General features: G+C 35.6%; 3 protein-coding genes across 12 annotated transcripts in view; all 3 read left to right on the top strand.

The window, feature by feature from the left end:
- The window catches only part of Amph (amphiphysin), a 41,718-nt gene extending 35,791 nt beyond the window's left edge, over window positions 1-5,927 (top strand). For 2 of the 5 annotated variants that reach the window (XM_046619776.2, XM_069135793.1), the window contains exons 3-9: window positions 107-297; window positions 477-749; window positions 875-993; window positions 1,176-1,219; window positions 1,499-1,675; window positions 2,940-3,118; window positions 3,464-5,927. In XM_046619776.2, coding sequence (XP_046475732.1) covers window positions 107-297; window positions 477-749; window positions 875-993; window positions 1,176-1,219; window positions 1,499-1,675; window positions 2,940-3,118; window positions 3,464-3,544 — 1,064 coding nt within the window. In that variant the 3' untranslated portion in view covers window positions 3,545-5,927. The remainder of the gene's footprint in view (window positions 1-106; window positions 298-476; window positions 750-874; window positions 994-1,175; window positions 1,220-1,498; window positions 1,676-2,939; window positions 3,119-3,463) is intronic. The other 3 variants (XM_046619778.2, XM_046619780.2, XM_046619779.2) reach the window with 3 other exon arrangements.
- A 512-nt stretch (window positions 5,928-6,439) lies between these two features.
- On the top strand, window positions 6,440-8,228 carry LOC124217214 (uncharacterized). Its single transcript, XM_046622609.2, has 5 exons — window positions 6,440-6,685; window positions 6,773-7,072; window positions 7,152-7,435; window positions 7,525-7,649; window positions 7,802-8,228. Exons 1-5 carry the CDS (start codon window positions 6,440-6,442, stop codon window positions 7,885-7,887), a joined length of 1,041 nt encoding a protein of 346 aa, XP_046478565.1. The 3' UTR covers window positions 7,888-8,228.
- Window positions 8,229-8,788: 560 nt separating this feature from the next.
- Window positions 8,789-22,195, top strand: part of Galphaq (G protein alpha q subunit) — a 31,773-nt gene continuing 18,366 nt past the window's right edge. For 3 of the 6 annotated variants that reach the window (XM_046619765.2, XM_046619766.2, XM_046619767.2), the window contains exon 1: window positions 8,789-10,515. In XM_046619765.2, the coding sequence (XP_046475721.1) occupies window positions 10,398-10,515 (118 nt within the window). In that variant the 5' untranslated portion in view covers window positions 8,789-10,397. The remainder of the gene's footprint in view (window positions 10,516-22,195) is intronic. The other 3 variants (XM_046619764.2, XM_046619763.2, XM_046619762.2) reach the window with 3 other exon arrangements.

The following is a 22,195-nucleotide window of genomic DNA, read 5'->3' as shown; positions in this document are numbered from 1 at the left end:
AATTTTTTTTTCTTCTCTCTTGACAAGAAAAGAAAGAGATGTATAGATATTTTGAAGCGATGCGATTGTAATTGAATAATTGAGTATCTTTTCGAATGAATTTCAGCGGTACAGGCGGCTTCAAAAACGCTCATGGATTCCTTGAATGAAATCTATGAGAGCCAGTGGACCGGACACGACCTTCTGTACGTTCAGGCACAGAATATGGACATGCTGTGGCAGGATTTCACTCATAAATTGGCCGATCAAGTCCTTGTCCCCCTCAACACATACCAAAGCCAGTTTCCTGAGATGAGGGTACATTACACACAGTAATTTTTACAATTATTTCATTTCATTGCTCATAACTTTCGAATTATAGTATGTTGTCAATACTGCATCCATTATTATAGAGGTTACGCTGACTACCAAAGTAGTAAATTAATTGGATAATTCGGGGTGACTTTGATTACAGATAGTGCTTTTACTTTTTTCAGAAAAAAATAGACAAGAGAGGACGTAAGCTTGTCGACTACGATGGACAGAGACATAGCTTCCAGTCGTTACAAGGCAATCCGAAGAAACGAGACGAGCTTAAAGTTTCACGAGGCAAAGAACAATTGGATGAAGCTAAACGAACTTACGAACAGCTGAATTCAGAACTTCATGACGAATTGCCTGCGCTATACGACTCCCGTGTTCTTTTCTTGGTTACTAATCTGCAGACTCTTTTCGCCGCCGAGCAAGTATTTCATGCTGAGACAGCCAAGGTGAGTACAAATGAGTAGAAATATTGTACGATTAATCATTAGGTTTAAAATCAAAGAATTAAAATGAATTTTACGTCGATAACCTTCTTGTAATTGTTACTCATAAGTTTTACATCTTGTTTCAGGTCTATTCTGAGCTTGAAGCAATAGTAGACAAATTAGCCAACGAAAGTCAGCGAGGATCTTATACATTGAAGAAAAACTCTGAGTCGCAATCGCCAAAATCGCCAAACGCTAATTCGTCGTAAGTTTGATTTCTACTTTACCGAATAACGTCTGTTATAACTAATTTTCTTCACATATAGTCCAACTAATTTCATCAAGTCATAATACGAAAGCTCCTTCCTATTTTTTTCAACTATAGACTCGAATATTTCTCAATGGTAGATGATCGTCGAGGTCCAAGTATAACGTTATCTGTTTCAGATTGATAATCAACACGCAACCAGCGCAGAATAATATATCAGCAGGTACGTGATCGTTTAGCATAAATCTGATTACAAATCTACTTGAAAATATGTTTTGAGTGAAAATAAGATGTTTTTTTTATCTTTGTTTCGTTTTGTTTTCCTGTTAAAGACATTAATAATAATTAACATTTGCTTTTGAGAAATTGTGTCTGAAGTAAGAAAAAAAAAAAACAAACACGACTACTAAAGAACCAGCAATTTGCTCTTTTATGTGGCGAGAAATGACATTATGCAGGGTTTGAAGCTTGGTTTGAGTGTGGCACTTGTCGTGTTTTACAGTATTGGGCGAGACGACTGTCGCTGCTGGAGATACTTCACCTACTACTCAAATAAACGGCAATGCTAACAGCAACGCTAACAGCAATGCTAACTCCTTAAATAACAAAGATGGCCCTCCTGAAAGCCCGCCAATCAAGCCTGTCCAACCAGTTGAGGAGTTATATGATATCCCAATTGGTGAGCTATACATGTAGTTAAAACCACTCGGGTACCAAAAAGTTCTACTGTCTATTGTAAGCACACACCGTATTCGAGTACACAGCAATAGTGCAAGAAGATTAGTACGTGTTCACTTCGTTAATCATAAGAAGAATACAGATTTAAATCGCAGACAATAATTATAGTGATATGGATAACAATTTAGCATCTTTCAAATTTATTCATCTAGTCTTTTTCTTTAATTGCCGATGATCAGTAAACTAAAGTGAGTTTTGGAAAGTTTGAATCTTCGTTCATGCTATCAATTTTCTCCGTTATTATGAATCTTAAAGTTTCGCAGACAATAATCATGAACTTACCGAGCTTTACTCTTTTCATTCATTGAAGTCAACGCATAATAGTTACCTTAAAATCTTCAACATATTCTATATCTAAACTGCATGTAACTCGATGAAAAGTATCAGGATCGGAAACTCTGGAAATTTATTAATTTCATTTGTGATAATTATGCCTCCTAGTTCGGTAAATTATTTTCTAGCATAATATTCACGTGAATTTGACTTTCGAGGGTGTTTATCGTATCAATTTATATGGTATGTGTAGTCTACCCATAAATAGCAAATTCAGAGTGTAGAATTTGAGGTTCAAAGAGCACTGGAAGACCTTCACTGTGTCCAGATGCAATTCTTTCAAAGTAACCAGGGAGCAGGACATTTAATATACACGCAAAATTGGTTAATGCAAATGACTGAATTGTAGCTTACCATGGCAGAAAAATTGTTGCTTTCAAGTGTTTGTATGTTGATAATTTTTTTCTGTGAAATGTTGGAAAGTTTTGGAGTTCATTCTACGTATGTATATACATTATATATGAGTTGGAATGTGTGAATTTAACGGTGTGACCGTACCAAGTAGCTTTTCTGAATACTCCAATTATCGGCACATTTTTTGCACTTCATTTATCCGAATTCTGGTCTCAAGACGAGAAGTCATGAGATATATAATAAAACAGAAATGCACGCTTTAGTTGAAATTCGATCAAATAAATGTCAGATTCATGAAAGGAGATGCTTTTCTAGAATATCTGCTTTAGTATTCAATGTAGGATACATGCCTATGTAAACTAGATAAACACCATTAAATTCTGTCTGTCAATTGTGCATGGACTTGTTGAGAGAGAGAGAGAAAGAGAAAGAGAGAGAGAGAGAGGAAAAAAAAGAACTGTTTATAAATATCAATGTCAGCAGGCCCAGCACTAATGACAGCAATTGAATTATTTTAGACGTGGAATATCAAAATGGTACCAATTTATCTATAGGGGCGACAACAGACAACTTGCCACCCGGTGTTTTGTACAGGGTGAAAGCAACTTACAAGTACACGCGTGAAGATGTGGACGAATTGTCGTTCGACGTTGGGGAGATCATTCGTGTTATCGAGTATGAAGACCCCGAGGAACAGGTTTGTCTTATTTTTCATTCTCCTAATTTCAACCAGCCAAAGAATTTTGAATTCAACTCCAAAAAAGTGGTTTCACTTGCAGTTAGATAACCAAATCCGATGAATAGAAATAATTTTTTACCCATTATATTGAGAGCAATCACTATTTTTACGTTATCAATATATTTCTGTCGGTACGAATGATGAAGGTACAAAATTCTGTACTGAAATATTGATGGTTCACCGTTACATATAACTATTGGTTGCGAATTGAACTATTTGAAAATAAAATATATCCCGTTTGTCTGCCGTGACGAATGTGTAAATTTGAAATCGTTTTTGCTGTTATCTTTTCTCGAAACACAGGAGGAAGGGTGGTTAATGGGTGTGAAGGAAGGATCTACTGAGAAGGGCATGTTCCCAGCAAACTTCACGAAACCACTGTGAGGGCGGTAGGACTACCCATTTTACCACTGCAACGCTCATGAAAACAGCCTATTCTACTGTAAACTAGTTGAAGAAGAAGAGGAAAAAGAAAAGTAGAAGAGTAGAAGAAGTAGCAGAAGAAAATGAAGACGAAGAAAGAAAAGTAAAAATCGAACCGTCAACTGGAGGTGTAATTTCAAATTTTTGTGAAAAAATCAAGTTGAGGTGATAGAGAGAGAAGATAACGACGTGGTAATGCTGGTGGGCTCTGCGGAATATCAATCGACCCAAAGTGCCTTAACCCAGCTATTGTCTGTGCCAACCAACATTCACTGCTCGTAGTAATGTGTTTTTTTTTCTGTTTCTGTTTTTTTCAATTCGACCATTGAACGCTATCACTAATAATAATCAAATCAGATATTTAATTAATTAAATAATAATAATAATGATGATGATGATGATGATGATGATGATGATGATGATGATGATGATGATGATGATGATGATGATGATGATGATGATGATGATGATGATGATAATGATAATAATAATAATACAATACAATACAACTACACGCAATATTATAATACAAAGAAAAAATTTATCTTTATTAAATTAATTATTATTATTTTATTAAATTGTACATAGAATTTATAAATCTTAAGGCTATTGAACGAACCAACTTTATTGTGGGGCTTGGAAAGAAATCGTCTGTAAAACAATTTTGTAATGGTCATATTTTTGAAATCGTATAGAATCTTCTTTTGAATCTCAATTCTGTCAGTGGTGCAGGATATTGCCAAATTTTACGGTCCAATCATTCTTCTTGAAATCAAAGATAACGATTATACATACATTTGTTATATTTTTACCAACTTGAGACTTATGTACATACAAATAGATCCCAGCACGGAGACGTCGATTTTATCGATAAATTGACCAATGAAGTATTTGCGTCGGACTGCGAAAAGCAATTCTTCCATTACCATCTTACTTATTTGCTGTTTGCTATAACGCATTTTCGTTTTTATGTTTTTACGTTTGATCATTTTATCCATATGTATTATATGAATCTATATCAAAGACACATTTTGGTCAGACATAAGAAGGCATTTTTCAACTCCCAAAGGGATCTATTGAGTATTCGTATACATATATTTCCTTAGCATTTTAGTATGAATTACATACCCGATGTACGTATGTGTATATATATACATATATGTAAACATATATACATACACGCAACACACACACTTCTATCATAAAAATATATCTCTTTATACAATTTAGCAGAAATAATCGAAGATTTGTTGCAATGAAGAGAAAAGGAAAGAAAAAAATTATTTCTGCCGATGTAGAGTTATTCAAGTAGCCGATAGAACAAAATATGATAATAATAATAATAATAATGGTCCAACTTTTCAAACCTTCTTCTTCTAACGTCGGTGAATACTCATCATTAATATTGTCGATCTGCCGAATCATCAATAAAATCCGTGTAATAAATCATAACGATAATAGTAATATATATACAATATCATATAAACATGAGAATAATCTTAGGATACTGCTTATATCAGCTTCGGCGTAGCTGCGTGTCGTTTTATTTTATTAAGTTGATCTGAAGAAACTGAATATATACATATAAGGAAGTTGGATTGTTCTTTTATAAATTAAAACAAAAATAAAATAAAACTGTTTATAGTTATAGGATTGATCCATTGTGACACTGCAACAATCACTTTAAAATCCCTTATCGTATACGGTTTTGAAATCGCGCCACGTTTTTGAAAACGCCGAATCTCATGCAGACACATTGGCCGTTCTGTCGTTTAATTCAAACTCTGATGTCGAATCTCCATTATTTCTTGTTCTGGATAACTTTAACCTTCCTCAGTTGAATTTCTTAGTACCACAACAAATAAGAAAATGATAAGTCAGCTACACTGGGTTTGACTTAAATTAGAATCTTCTACTTCTCTGCTCCTACTCCCAGTTTGCCAGAAAGAAATCTTCCGACGATCAAGTAATTCAATATTTACCTTATCGCTGTTGTAATATACAGTGATAGTGTATCAGTCCATGATTTGCATTTAATAGAATTTAAAGTTTCTAATAAATTAACACTAATACGGTTAATGTGCCTGGTTGTTATGTGGCGATCAAGACTTCTGGAATACATACATACATACATACATACACACATACATACATGGACACATACAAAAATTGCTGATTACGAGTTACCTTTGTCTCTGTTGCGTCTAGTGTAGCAATGGAACAATCCTCATTGTTATGTCATTTGTCATTTTTATGTCATGTTGTTTAATTTTACTCTGAAGCCATAAGTCATATCTTCATAACCTTATGATAAAAATAACATTATAACAATAATTATAACGTCTCTATCGTTTTTTAATTGCCATACCCCACTCCCACGTATTATTCAAACTCTCTGTAAACAGATATCGTTGGGAAAACCATTGTATGTTTATCTAGATTGGTCTAATACGCCTGGCTTCTTGTTCGGCAATTCAAGACTACATCGAAGACACTTGTATCATGACGATTCGAGTTGAGTATGTAAAAATATAATATTTACTCTTTATTAAGTTATTCCATTTCACCGCTAACTCTTGATTCCGAATTCTGTGGCTTTGTTACTGTAGCAAATTGTGACTACTGGAGAACAGTAACACTGACCAAAAATGAAAAATTCTCAATATACTGACTTAATTTCGACTCTAATTGAAAGTGCTTAACATAGTTTTTTATAAATTGAGTGTATAGTTTATATTCTCATGCAGCTAAATAACCTGTTTAATAATCCAATGTATCCTACATTGTAGATCTTTTAGATCAGACTATGAAATGTACCACGCTACGCTTTGTGGGACTTTGTGAGAGCGATGAATCATGTCTAGATCACAGGATCGGAAGTGTTATTACACCAGATGGAGCGACCCTGTACTGCGAAGGCGATACTCGATGCACTTGGTTCCAACTTCTGAAGAGGACACGTCTTCCGTTAGAAGATCAAGGTCATCATCGCCACTCCTCAACACGTTGCATGCGTCTGTCGCTCAACTGGATCCGCAGATTGCATGCTTGTCTTGTCGCAACCATTATAAAAAACAAAAATCTTCAAAGAGTCACTTTTCGGTAAACAGTTGAAAGGCAAAATTTGAGGATAATTTTTAATCATTCAAGTTGTTGAAATTGGTAAAAATATTTTTAGTCAATTAACAGAAATCGAATGGTACAAGAGACGGATCTCAGCGGATGCGAGAGAGTCTGGAAATACAGTTGGTCGGTAGCCAGGTGGAGGAAGCTTTGTCTAGCGATAAGCAAACAGCGCTACTTGGACATCTCGAACTTGCCACCGACGCTCTCGAGGCTCTGATGCAGCACATTAGCTCTTTGCAAGTGTCTCATGTCTCGGCACAGCGAGCCTTTCACCTAGTTCATCGGTTGATCCTACCCCAATCCTCCCCAATGATCAATTGCAGAAACTCCGTTTCTGCCGATTTAACAACTCGACTTAGGCAGGTATTCGAATTGAAATCATGTTACTAAGTCTGTTGATAACATCAGCAGCGGTATTTTTACAAAATGTATTTTTCGATAGGCCGAATCTTGCAAGGATAATAATCTGCGTTTACTCTGCGACGCGATGGAGAATTGCTCTAAAAATATAGGGGTATCCAAACAGCTGCAGTCTCTTATAGACGATCATAAAATGAAGAAGAAAGACTTTGCCGTCGCTGCTAGAAACTTTAAAAATTTGTTGGATAATTCTAAACTGACTCTGTCTCAAATGGACAAGCTTCAATGGCAATACCAAGCCATAATGGACGATTATAAACAAAATAGGAGAATTTTGGAGTCGCAGCTACCCAGCATTATCAAGATGTTTGTATGATTTCATTGAAATTGAGAAAATTTTTATCCAGACTCCTTGGAACAGGCGCGAAATACATTTAAATATTCCCATATTCCAGTCGTCTAGGTGCTATCGTACAAGGTTTCTCTACGATAGCTGCATTCTACGAAGACACGGAGTACTTCAAACAGGTTTCAGAATTGCTGAAAATACTAGGTGAAACGCTGTGCCAGGATGAGTCTGGTAGACAAATTTTCATAAATTAATAACCGGTTTATTTTGAATTTCAGCAACGATACATAAGATATTTACCGCTCTTCTACAGACTATTATTCAATATTAATTTGACATTGATTCGATAATTCGTTGGTAATGTTTTTTTTTATAATTTTCAGCCACAGATAATCATCATAAATATGCGAAATCTCAAGTTCAAGAAATGTGTCAAAAGTGTAAGGTAAACAGGGTGGAGAAGAAATAATTGTATTTGCTTTCGTCAATTCCATTAGGAATTTAAGAGGTAGAAATTATAGACAGCACGAAGCCTTATATATTTAGTCTCAAATCCTCTTAATACAATGCCAAGGGCTTTGCTGGCCTCCGGTGGAATAATATATGGGGAACTTGATTTGACCGATTATAATAGCGAAAATATCCACGCGATAGGTAAACATACATACAATCTACATTGGTATATTATTTATGTTTTCAATCCGCGATTGCATATGTTACGATGAAACGTACGTAAATAATAATTAGCATCAAATTTATGTTTCAATTTAGCAACAAGCATTTATTTTCGCTAATTTTCTACCGTTTAACAATAATCATACAAGTGACGAAATCATACAATTTTTTAATACAGCTTACACATCGATGTATAGGTATCATTAAATACTTGTAACTCAGGCTGTTGTAAATTTCATTTCTTGCATTACTGCGATTTCTTTTATTACACGTTTACAAATAGCCTATCGCTTATTCGTTTATGAACGCTTATGTTATAACATAAGTATTGTTTCTTCTTATTCGAAACTGGCTGCTTATACTCGTGGGAGTAGGAACAAATCGAAAGGTAAAAAGTACATGAATATTGAGTTTATACAAGGTTCAAGCGACCGTTATAAGTAGAAAGACAATACGCAACAGGGTAAATATTTTGGAGTTGCGTGCTCCGAAATGGTGCACTTGGACGAGACAGTTGTATGATTACTGATAAAAATTGTTTATAAGAACGATCAATATGCTGTCGGAGTTGGGAAATTTAAAAATCTGGCGGCAAGAGCGGTGACTTTTGTTTGTTCCTTTGCGCAACCGCGGAGCGGTGTTTGTTTTCAGTTGCGAATGCATGACGGGAAGTGGCGCTGTAAGATTACATGGACGCCATCTTGCGATAGGCGGTTACCGTGTAATCGAAGTGGATATTCGCTCGTGTTTCGGGTGAAAGGTAATCGAAGCCGGTTCTCAGTGCCCGATGGATATATCCGTGAGTTTCGTTGAAAAGGTGATGCCGTACTAAAAGTAAACAGTGCGTCAAGTGCGGTGATAAACTGTGTTAATAATAATTTAACCTAAACGCCGGCCGATCCGTTCGCCGTGCCTCCCCCTTACGTCTCCTGTCTATTTCGTTAGTGTGTTTAATCATATTAAATAAACACGTGCACACCGTGGCGACAGGCTTCGGAAAATCTAGTTTGTCTAATAGGATCATTTGCGCTCCTCGTCGGCCCCCACAACTCCGCCGGATATAAACGGCGAGTATCGCGGGCGCGGCGCGAGTCGAGGAGGAGGGCTGGTCCGTTGCAGCAGACGATCTGCGTCGTCGTCTGTACGTACGTACATACATACATACGTTACCTGAGGCGAGCGGCCCACCACACCCAGCGAGCTAGCGAGCGAGTTTCCGAACGAGCCAACGAGGGTCGAGCCGTGCGGAGTGGCGCGGAGTGCGGAGGTGGAGGCGAAGGAGAAAGAGGGAAAGATAAAGAGTGACACAGAGCGGCTCGAATTCGAGTCGGAGGAGAGACGTGAAACGTAAAACTCTGTACGCGGGGGGGCCTGTGGGACGATTCAAGGCAGAGGGAAAACCGAGCGCACGGTGCCTAGCCTCCCGTTTGACCGATCGAAACGGAACGAACCGACTCGACGAGTCCTCGCCGTGTTATAGTCAAGCTCCAGCAGTCCCTCGGATTCGGTGGTGGCATAACGAATGTAAAGTGAGTGTGTCGGTGCGTGGGTGACCAGTGCGTTCGTTCGTTCGTGCGTGCGTGCGTGTCGCGGATCGACGACGTCGCCTGTGCTGTTCGTTGGTGCGAGTGGCGTGTGGCGTGTGGCGTGCGGTCCTCGAGTCGAGTATAAAAAGCTCAACTCGCCGGCGAGGGGAGGAGCAGGAGTGGACAGTGTGCGGTTTTGATGCATCGTCGTCGTCGGCATTTCGCTGCAGCAGGATCGCCCCGCGGGTGATAAGAAGAAAAAGAAGAAGAAGAAGAAGAAAATAAAGAGGAAGAGGAAGAAGAAGAAGAAGAAGAAGCCGAAGAAAAAGGAGGAGGAGGAGGAGGAGGAGGTCGCCACCACCACCACCACCACCGCCGCCGCCGCCGCCGCTGCCGGTGCCGCCGGTCGTCCATTCACCGTTTCAGTCGTCGCGCCACGACCGCGACTCGAGCATCGTGACGACAAAATAACGGGGCTAAAATAAGGGGAGAAAACGGCTGCTGCCGCACCGGAGGAGGAGGAGGAGGAGGACCACCACCGCGGTCACGGTGGCTCGGGTTCCCCGCTGCAGCACCACCGCCGTCGCTACGAGTACGACCACCACCTCCGTCGCCGCCGACGCCGACGGCAAAAGATAATATCGGCTGAGCCGAGCTGAGCCGAGCTGAGCTCTGAGCCGAGCCTACACTCCACTCGGACCGACCACCACACGACGCAACACCACCCCCTCCCTCCCTCCCTCTCTCCCTCCTCCCTCCGAGGATTTTGCCCTGAAACATGGCGTGCTGCCTGTCGGAAGAGGCCAAGGAACAGAAGCGGATCAACCAAGAGATCGAGAGGCAACTTCGGAGGGACAAGCGAGATGCGAGGCGAGAGCTCAAGCTGTTGCTCTTGGGTGAGAAATTTCTTTCTTTCTTTTTTTTTTTTTTTTTTTTGTATTTTTCTTTATCATTCCTTCCTCTTCACATTTTACCTTAATTTCTTTAGTCTTAATGTCGTATTTCGTCTAATTCACAATTCTCGCTCGCTCGCTCGCTCGCTCGCTATTCACCGAATGAAATCACTCGCTGCAGCGATTCTCTGCCCCCCCCCCCCCCCCCCCCACTCCTATCTTCCATCTCATTGTCAATGTCACAACTGCAATCATCTCTTCCCTCTACTTCCGTTCTCGTTCGACGTGCTTTTCATACTTCTCGATTGGTTGTTTCCGTCGTCGTCTTGCCGCCGCCCCTTCTCCCACCCTCCCTCCCCTCCCCCTATCCGTCCATCCCCCGACCGTCTTCCGTTACATACGTGTACCTCTCTCTCTATTCGTGCCGGTCCGCGCGAAGAGGGGAAACTGATTTTTAAAAAGCAAACGCCTGTACCACTTGACCCTTATATTCTTGGACAGTTTGCGCTTGCATCGCGGGCGAATTTATTATCGTCTGCAACAACCACCCCCGTAAGAATGAATAGGTTAATGTGTGTGTAATATCGCACCGTGGCGGAGAGTAGTGCTCCGAAACTCTAAGAGAGTTATGGCAACAGCCTGGAGGATTGTTATGATTGTTTTGTAATAGGTGATACGTCGCGTGAGATGTGGATGGAATGATTGAATATAATTGAACGCAACAGTTTCGAGACGGCACTCGTATGCTGGTGGAGAAGTTTGTCGTCGTTGTCATCGTCATCATTATTATCATTATTAATATTATTATTATACACAATTGGAACAATGTGAATACCGTTTAATAGAAATATTTTATATAATATATCGATAATGCGTAACATATGTACTGAACAAATAGAGAAGAGTTTCTTCTGATCTGAATTTTTTTCACCATCGACTTTCAAATACATCTTTATGGGAATTGAACTAATTTTCAGTGGTGGTATGTTATTGATACTGTTTCAAAACTCGCGTCAACGATAAATCAAAAAAAAAAAACTAACTACACCGTAATTTCAGGTCCTTTTCGGGCTAACTAAATGTCTGCCAAAAAATGCCGAGTCTTGTGATGTTCGAAAAAGCCTGAGTGGGTTAACATTTAAGCCAGCACCGGCGTACATAAAAGTCGAGGAAGTCAGAACAATTTTCAAAGAGTAAAGACGCGAGAATATTAACCTTTTTTTTTTTTTAATCGCACCATTCCTCTTATTTTTATGCACGCGGCGTGGAAACGATTACTTTACGCACTGAACGCAAACTAACAATACGCGAAAACCATACTAGTTTTGAACAAAATTAATTTTTAAACCACTTCCGTAGAATCCGTTTAAAAAGAGTATATGCAGGAAATATAAAAACGTTTAGGAATATACTTTTCATAAACCGGTAGGTTGTATATATATAATATGTATTATATATGGGGAATTCCATGCGAATCCGACCATTGTCTGACACCCTCATCCCATTTTTGATTTTGTTCAAAAAAAAAATTTCCACGTTTGTCCCAACTCCGAAACAGTCAAGTACCGTGAATTTATTTAATATTTTTCATTCAATCGCTCAATAATTTATAAATATTTAAAGTGATTTTTGAAAAGCAACTTTTTTCAAAATTCTCACAAACTGTGTTTTCTATTCCAAACATTTCACAACTGAGTCCATTATCGGGCAATTTTTTTTTTTTTTTTTTGTCAAAAAGTTCCTGCAAAATTATCAAAAGTTTTATCTTTTTCTTTACAACATTTATGGATCGGTTTCATTATGGAGCAATTTTTGTCTATTTTTTTTAACACATTCATCTTTTTTTTTTAATATGAACTTTATAATGAAACTGGTCTAAAAATGTTCTAAGTGAAAAATAGAAGTTTTCAGTATTTTTTGGAAATTTTCCGACGGTTTAGACAATGTTTTAGTCAACCAAAAAAGTTGTAGTGCAAAAAAAAAAAAAAAAAGATAGGAAGAAAATTGGGCCATCATGAAATGATCGGAAAAGAAAATACCGTGTTTGAAAATGTTCAACAAGGTACTTTCCAAGATGACTCCAAATATTTATAAATAATTAACAAGTTGAATTAAAAATCTAAAAAAAATCAGATTAATGTTTCGGAGTTGAGACGATTGCAGAAAATTTTTTGAACGAAATTAAAAATGGGACGAGGTTCAGACGTTGGTTGGGTTCGCATGTAATTTTCCTAATATATTTGTTCATTAGCACACGTTTTTGATACGGTCGCCTAATTTTGTAGAATGCAAAGTTTTCGAAACCGTATGTTTAAAAGAAAAAAAAAAAAAAAAATTGACCAACCGGTTGTGTAAACTGTCGTTTCTGTGTACGGATTTTATTTTATCGCATTAGAAACTCGGTATTATAAATGTAGGTAAACGACGGTAATGAAAATGTTACGTAAAACTTAAATTAAAGGTTGATAAGTTGTTAATTATGTACTTTATGAAACATGGGCTTTTTATACGGTAACAACGAAACCGTGAATAATCGTGTATTTGACCTCTTCAACTTAAAATTTCTAAATGTCCCATCATGTTTGTTCGTCAAATTTCACTGTCAGCTTTCAATTTGCGAAATATTTATTAGGTCATGTTTTGGCTACGGTTATTCAAGATCTAGATAAGAACTAATTAATGAAATTTCAATTTAGGATAATTGTAGACTCATTCGTATGTGTGTTATTTTTTTTTTTTCCTCCCTATTGCGTAAACCAAATTTCGAATTGTGTTTACGGAAACGTGGGAGAGAGAGAGAGAGAGGAATTAAAGGGTAAAACGAGGACCTTGATTAAAATTTTTTAATGAGGGCAAAGTATGTAGATCGTTGAGTAAAAAATCGAGATTTTTGTTCAGACACGACTTTTCCTAATTCGCCAATGTCGTAATTGCTGCAAGAAATAATATAATTTTTTCTGCAAGACCGGTTACATATCAAGTAAAAAAAAAATAATGTTCACCGTGTCGTAGAATGCATCGAATAAGACTGTTTATATTTTTATTTTTATATGACGAATAATTAATTACTGTGTGGGACGAAATTGACTAAAGACGAGATTTGGGAGGTCATTTGTTTTTTAATTTTTAAATGAGATAAGACTTGCTAATTATCGCAAATGGATGATTAAACTTGTTTAATCATTTTTCTCATTGTCATATTGTTGCAATCAAATTTACGTGTCTCTAATCAAATGAAAATCTTGCAAACAATCTATTGATTCTAAAAAAAAAAAAAAAATTGAAAATTACGAATCAACAAAGTGCCAAAAATGAAAGTGAAGATACGGAAATTCCCTATTTTCACATGGGTATAAACAAGTACAAAAACCTAGACAAATTTGTTTGCAATTTTATTATTAGTTGTTGAAAGCGGAAAAGCATCTAATTTTTAAATAAGAAATTTAAGTAGATCTTGAAAAGCACCTTATTTTCACATGCGGCACACTTTCAATTATTTTGATGAACAACTTTGGGTCTGCTAAATTATCAACATTCCATGAATCTAAAATTCTCACATTGTTACATTTTTATAAATGTTACTTCATCTCCAGTTTTAAAAATTTTCATTCGCAAATAACGATTCTGCTGCCCTGATTATTCATCTACAATTGAATCTACACGGTATAACGCAAACTTTATTTGGTGTGCAATCATGCTAATTGTGTGTGTGTGCGTATGTGTGTACTGCTCTTATTTTTTTCTACTTGTTTTCATCGTTTAAATCCGGTCATTTAAGTCTAGTAGATTAAACACTTTTCTATCATTCTGATTATTTCTGTAACTTAATCATCGTTTTTTTTTTTAATTTTTTTTATCTTATCTTCTTCTTAAAATAACCGGGGTAGACTTGTTGTAACAACTCTTCGTAACTTGTCCAATTATTGTTTCGTTTATTTGTTTATCTATTTTTTCTCTTACTTGCACCGACGAGTCGAGTCTTGTGCGTAAATGATGTTGAATGAAAAGAATTTCGCAACAAGTGAAACAGTAATCTACTATTTTCCTCGTATTGGTGTATAATGGTAATAAGAGTAAAAAAAAAAAAAACTACAACAGATCTCATGATAATAATAACAAGAGGAACAACAATATAATGTGAAATTGGTTAGAATTTGCACGATGAACTCGTAAGAAGTCGAAAAATAAAAAGTACAAAATGATGATTATATTATTATTATTTCGCGTATTCAGGATTGTCTGAAATTTAGTAAACCATGGTATAAACAAAAAACGTAATCACATTTATTTTGTAAAGTCAACTCCTTGAAAGTCATTCGGAAATTGCCAATAATGATTTTTTTTTCCCGCTGACGTTTCGTTACATTAACGTGTTACTAACTTCAGCCTGGTTCGCAATCGGCATTTGCAACTTGATTGTCGCGACGTTGAATATCTTTATCTTGTGAACCTCTCATCATCCGTCTGAAAGAAAATTAATTCATTTCTTTTCTTCTTTCTTGCCATTTTGATTTTATACTTGTTTTTTTTTTTTTTTTAATCTTTTTTTTCTTTTACTTACGCATATACGTATGTATAATTTTTTGATTCCATTGTGGATTTTTCGGATCAAAGTTCCGAAACGTAAGATTCTGAAAATTATAATATATTCACACAGCGTAGTTTGCTCAACGAGTTGGTGTAAAAAAATGTGAAAAATCGAAAATCAGAATGACCAGGATTCCGAACGTAAATACGTGGAAAATCTGAAACAGAGAAAGATGAAACTGGTGAAATTACACCAAGATAAAAATTCACAGAACTGAAAATCTTGGACCATTTGAAACTTCGATGTTTCGTTAAAGTTTGATTTCTTTGCTTCAAGTCTCACCGTAAAAAAATTCAGAATTTGCCGCTTTACCGGAACTTTTCAAATTCGGAATTTCCACACCGTCCCGAAAATTGTTCTTGGAAGGTTTTCGGAAACCGTACCAAGATAGGAACAATCCTTGATGAAATCAAAGAATGTCATGCCCAAGCCTTTACTGACAATGAGTCTTACGGAAAACCTTATAAACATATATATATTTGTGTGCAATAACTGTGACTTGTGCAATTGCGAGAAACTATTTTCCCCAGTTTTGCGGTAACCGCATATCGTACGATATCTCCTGTTTCTCTTCTTCTTTCTCTTCTTCATCTTTTTAAAATTTAATCTTTGCCAGTGCAATTTCCGCTTCATATCCCTTTACTTCGAAATTCTTCATTCTCGTCGCACGGTGTGAAATATTATAAATTATATAACGCAAAGGTTGCTTACTGCCAAACATACATTTGTACATACTTTCGTTTCATCGTCGTTATAAAAAAAAAAAAAAAAAAAATTATACTTAATCGCACAGTTTAGAGTTTGAATATAAATAATAAACGTAGGCAGCATTGCAGTTAATTAACCCAATGACATTTTTCTTTACGTCGAACGATTTCCTAGAGTTCGTCACAGGTTTATTCTTCTTTCTTTCTTTCTTTCTTTTTTTTCCGTTTCTTCATTTTCATTCGCGCAGTTTTCTTATATACATGTAGTTATAATTTATCTATAGAATTTTTAATTATTCAACTGAAAATCATTCGATTATTATTATTCGAATCGCTGAGTACGGGATTGAAAAAGTTTTCACACATTTTATTTTATCCCTCATTTTTTTTTTCCCGTATCAATTTCTTAGAACAAGAATTGCGAAATGTATCCATATACATTTGATGAATAATCTCAAAACGGAGAAAAAATCTTGCGAGTCGTTTTATCGTTAGGTCTTTAGAAACAAAAAAAAAAAAAAAAACGAAGATCTTAACGAATGCATTTTTAATCGTCTTCCAATTTGATTCAAAATCATGGCGCTGTATTTATGCTAGGGTGTTCCTTGTATGGGGTAAAAAAAAAAAAAATCCCTAATTCTTTCACATCTTCATTTCATTCCCCTAGTCTCCCTATTTGAGCGGGAAGTTTCAAATTATTCGTAAATATAATGCTCGTTCGCTATGTTTCGTACTTTGTTTCATTTCAAAGTCATTCGTAGGCAAATAAAAAACATACAATATACTCGAATATTCGATAGAGATACATCTTTTTTTCGGTGAAAAGTTGGAAAAAAAAATTTTTTTATTAAATAAATAAATAAATCGAAACAAAACACTGGCATTCAGTTAGTCAGCACTGTAATGGAATAACCCACATGTCGGGACTACGTAATGTCACAGTCGGTGACATGCAAATATTGAGATAATCTTTTTACTTAATCTGATCATTTGTCACGTTGAAGAGAAAATAAGAAAAAAAAAAAAAAAAAAAAGTTCAACATGATTTTTCATTTTTCACTGAAAAGAAGATGAATCTCACTGAATATTTGTGAATATGGATTTATTTGCCTACGAATAACCTTGATTAAAATAAAGTACGAATTGTAGTGAATGAGGATATTTTTATGAATAATTTGAAACTTCCCGCTCAAATAAGGAGACTAGGGGAATGAAATAAAAATGTGAAAGAAATAGGGAATTTCTTTTTTTTATTTCACCATTTGGAACTGTTTCGACAGGTTCCACTACGAATGGTTTTTTTTATTATTATTATTATTATTATTATTATTTTATTAATTTATATTTTTTTTTATCCCCCATATATGGACCACCCTAACGTACACACATGCATATAATTCGAGATATTTCGTCGTCGCAAAGAAGACAGGCGACAAGAATTAAATTTACACAGTATCGTTTGGTATTAAAAATCCTGTACATCGTCTTATAATTTATTTTTAACAATGACGAGTGAAATTCTTCCGCGAAATGATGTATTAATAATACAGGAATGAGATGAAATGATTGGAACACACCGGAAACGGATGCCTGAATGTACGAAGTAGTAATTTTATTATTTTTGTTTCATTTTTTCTCCCGTCTAACATTTGCTGATTGTTTCTGTTTTTTTGATCCTATCCGTGACGTATCCTTTGGATTAAATGAATTTTTACTGATAATAAATTATACGTCACTATATTGAAATAATATTAAAGTTTTCGTACTTCGTAACGTTTTATATTATTATTGATTTTCTCTGACTGTGAAACTATCCTGTCGTCGGATTGGTATTCCCATTCTTTCTTTTTTTTTCCCCTTTTACAAGACGAAAAAAAAAAGAATAACGTGTCAATCGTCAAGGAGTATAAACGAGGATCAATCGAGTAATAATTAAACAATTGGCGATTTCTATTTATCGATCAAAAAATTTTTAGGTTGATAGATTTTCTTTCTTACTTTTCTTTTTTTTTTACATTTATTGAACATATTGTTTATAAATTGACATTTATATTCTTTGACTAATTGTCGTCTATCTAATTTATCTAGTGAGGCTTTGTTTTTCGTTTTTCTTAAGTAGATTATAGTAGAAACAAAATTCATTAAAAGTTCACGTTTCTTGCACCACTTGTAAATGCAAACTTATTCCCTACGTGTTTTTCCTATTCTTTTGTTTATAAAATGATAAACAGTTCATGAGTCAACAGTAAGTATAAATAGTAATAATGAGGGTAATCCCAGGATGATAGTATCGGGAAATTCCTGATTTAATCGTTTCAATTTTTATTGAGTCATACCATATTTTAACATAATTTTTTTTTAACAACATTATTGAAATATGATTCGTGTTTCGGAAAACACGTTATTTCGTAATTTTAGGAATCTCTGAATTGCAGTAAATTATAACAAGGCAAAAGTAATACGCATATTTTCAAAATTTGGTCACTTCAAAGTCACTACAAAATTGCAAATAATTATCCCCCCCCCCCAATGTTTCGTTACGCTAACGTTACTAACTTCAGCCTCTGGCTTATTTATTTATTTATTTATTTATTTATTTATTTTATGCATCGAGAATTGAACAGATTTTTCAGATACAAACGGGCAAATGTATTTTGGTATTCCTTCCATTGTATGTAAACTCGACGACTCGGCAACAATTATTTTATCTTTGGTCATTAGTGGCCGTTCTATAATCTATGAGCGGTCACGTCTGACCGCCGTTGCGGTGGTTGTCTTACTTCGATAAGAACCTTTTATGTCTTCTCTGTTTCTAAGTATCCTACTCATTTTATCTGAAGCACTGTAATTCTTTTCATATTCTTCACCGTGCATACCAATCGTTATATTTTATGCAAAAATAAATAAATAAATAAATATAAGATAATATAATCATATATAACAACAGATAAAAGGAATTCCTAATCTTTTTTCATCAATGCTTTTGCAGCAACATTTGTAAGATGAATATGCGATCATTGAGTATAATTATTGAGTAGTTGAATTTTATAAAAAAAATATTTCGAATTCTAACCGAAACGAAGTTTTTCGTACAATGTATTTGTCATCCACACATATATATATATATATATATGTATATTTTTACCCGTTTAATACGGAAAGAATTAACTTTTAAGTTTTTATTTTTTTTTTTTCTTTCAATCATCACTGATCAGTACAGAAAATTTAACTCCTGTTTCACTGATTTTGTGGGAAATTTTGACTTACTTTCTATTATGCAGCTTATGCACGTATAAATATAGAAGGAAAAGTGCTTAGAATTCATTACACGAAGGAAATATTTATGTTTATTTATATCTGCATAATCACACGTACCGCATTAACATATCCTGCATTAGTAAGATTAATTGCAATGTGTTGAGTTTCTTGTTTTCTTTTCTTTTCTTTTTTTTTTTTTTTTTTTTCCCGAGCGAAAATAAATCGTGCCGTGGAGAAGTCGCATTGAGTAGAATGCGAAGAAAGAAAATTTGAATTTCGTCAATTTACACGCGCAGAAATCACGTAAATCGAATCGGGTCCAAGATAAAAAAAGAACCAAAAGAAAAAACCAAAAATCAAAGCCCTATTTATTTTAAATTTAAAAGCTAATAAGACGATTTGTGGACAACGTGCAACTTGAGATTACTATTGTTGTGTTAAAAAACAGATGCAACTACATTACGAAACGTGGCGAACATTTTGAGTAGTCGATAATTCATATCGTTTACACTTTTTTTTTTTTTTTTTTTATCTTTTATTCATAATTGAAAATACTTTTGACATTTGTAAAAACGACACGCGATCAGCAAAACGATATTTCCGCGCAAAAATATTTTTCATGGTGGAAATTTGCGGCGGTGTTTGCATATTTGCTTTTTTCTTTTTCTTTTTTTTTCTTTTTTTTTTTTTCTTTTTTTTTTCTCCCCCGTATACAGGGGAGGGGGATGTGTTTTAATCAAATTCAATTCGAGGGTCAGCCGAAAGTGCCTCGGGCAGCATTTTGTGTTTTGCGGCGGCGGTGGCGGGAAGTTTAAAGTGGTTTTCCATCCGAGGTCGGATTTTTCAGGTGCCTCTGCAGGCAGGCTAGGCCATATTTATCATACCATCATTATATATACATACATATCCCACTGCATTCGTATTGCGAAACTTTTTAACGCCCAGAAATGTACTTCGCGTATATATATATATATATACACGTATGATAGTTGAATGCAGGTGTGACAATTGTTGAAATTGAATTTTCTGTAAATTTTATATACGTTTTTTAACAAAATAACTTTAGATGCATGCACGTAACAATAATTTTCCGATTCAAGATTCATCGTTAATGGCCGATATATCGATATATCTTGAACATGCGAAAATAAAATAACGAAAGACGAATTATTCGATATTTTAATTTTCGAAAGTGTCACCGATTAGAATTACTAGGAATATACATGGTTTCACGTATTAAATTATATAAGTTTTCGAATTTGCTGATGACGAGTCTGAAATAGGGGTTTAAAAATTTCAATATGGCGGACGAAAATTTCAAATTCGGAGAAAAAACTCTGTACAATAATATCTTGTTGTAAAAGTTAACTCGGCTCAATAATGTGTGATACAAAAGGTTAAACTATGAAACGTAATTAAATGTTATGCAATTAAAACTCAAATCAACTCATCTGATAAGTCATTCTAAAGTGACGAAGTGATATTGTTTCTTTATTCTCGATACTTCGTTACGTTAACCTTACCAAATCTTGTACTTTAACCTCGTGGGAACTTTGACTTTGTAAATCATGTGCCGTGGCCGGTTTGCTTTAATCGAACGGCCGCGTTTTTTCATGCTGCCATGCAGTAAGGTTGAAGTATGTAAATTGTAAAGTTAATGTAACGCTATACTTTTTGATGGAAAAAAACGTCGCTACTTCTTGATTTTTGAATGGTACTGAAAATGTGCGGCAAACGCGGCATTAAACGAAATACGTTTCACATTAAAAAAGAAGAAAAAAAAAAGAAAAATTCCTCGATTACACCTTCAAAGTCTCAACGAGGTCGAAGTTAGTAACGTTAACGTCATTCGTATATTCAAAAAAAATAGCAAAAAAAAAATCAACGTCCTTCAATTCTAGGATGACTGAAGAAGTTTCAAGTTTCCAAAATCTGATGGTTATCTATGAAAATGATTTATCGCGATTTTTTTTTTTACCACTAATTACTACTAGTTGTTTCCAAAAAGATCTGTTATTGTTAGAAGTCAGCGAGCATTGATTCTAACGTATAATAAAGTATCAACATCGTCTATAAATTGGAATTTGATTTATTTGTGACTTTGGTGTCAGCGGATAATAATTATATCGATATAAAATCCTCCATTTAACGATGCTGATATTTTTATCAAATAGTAGCATCAATGCTGATTGATTTCTTACGCTTATAAATTTTCTGCAAATAGTTACTCCTCCCACCATCAACGTATATGTTAGAAACCAAAAGTCGATTAAAAAATATGTAGATTTCAAATGGCAAATCCTATTTATTTATTTATTTATTTATTTATTGGTAACCAATTTAAGGGGCATCCGGGTCAAATTTCGAAAATGTTCAATATAATGACCGCCCTAACGTACATTGTGTCACACAAAATGGTGCTAATGTTGTCGGGGGGTAAAAATATAGAAAGATCGAAAGATCATCGAATTTAAAAATGTTGAAATTTTTTTTTTATACCACGTTTTTCTGTACTTCGACTACCTACGTTTTCAATTATCCTCACTCGAACTTTCCACATTACTAAATTGTACGAATAAAATTTTCGCCTATATGGAAATTCGGTGATATTCCGTTCCTCCTACGAATCAGCAATTCTAGTTTTTCACCCCTATCGAAAGAAAGAAAAAGAAAAAAAGAATTATGCGGGGGACAATGTATATTGATTGGGAATAATAGTGCAACCCGACTAGGGAGAGGTTAGTTAGGGTTCGAAGTTTCCCCATTTAAAATTATCCCTGATTCCATTCGACGTTTTAGCGAACCCCGTCCGTTCAGTCGGCCAAAAACCGAATAGACAAACCGTGTACGGTACGGGCGGCCGGCTAAACACGGTCTGTCGGTCGTTTGGTCGGGCTCTCCGATACGGCGGGTGGGGCTCGTCGGCGTCTATCGACCGAACCCGGCACGACGCGGAGCGGAGGAGGAGGACCGGCCTGCCCGCCCCAGGAAGTTTACGCTCTGAATCTAGCCGGTAGGCGAGGAGGCAAGGAGGAGGATACTACGCGACTCGTCTTCCGCGCCGCCTCGCGTCTTTTCGCCTTTCCGTATACTTCCTACTTTATCGACGGAGTCGCGGAGACGCGGAAAG

The sequence above is a fragment of the Neodiprion pinetum genome, chromosome 4 (genome assembly GCF_021155775.2).
Source record: "Neodiprion pinetum isolate iyNeoPine1 chromosome 4, iyNeoPine1.2, whole genome shotgun sequence".
NCBI classification, from domain to species: domain Eukaryota; kingdom Metazoa; phylum Arthropoda; class Insecta; order Hymenoptera; family Diprionidae; genus Neodiprion; species Neodiprion pinetum.
The sequence above is the reverse complement of the archived record's forward strand: the minus strand, read 5'-3'. Positions and strand labels throughout refer to the sequence as shown.

Excerpts from the sequence above, each read along its gene's own strand:
- LOC124217214 (XM_046622609.2), top strand. The coding sequence starts at position 6,440 with ATGTCTAGATCACAGGATCGGAAGTGTTATTACACCAGATGGAGCGAC. Across the intron at positions 7,436-7,524 it reads CTACCCAGCATTATCAAGAT|TCGTCTAGGTGCTATCGTAC; the intron begins GTTTGTATGATT and ends CCCATATTCCAG. Across the intron at positions 7,650-7,801 it reads GCTGTGCCAGGATGAGTCTG|CCACAGATAATCATCATAAA; the intron begins GTAGACAAATTT and ends TATAATTTTCAG.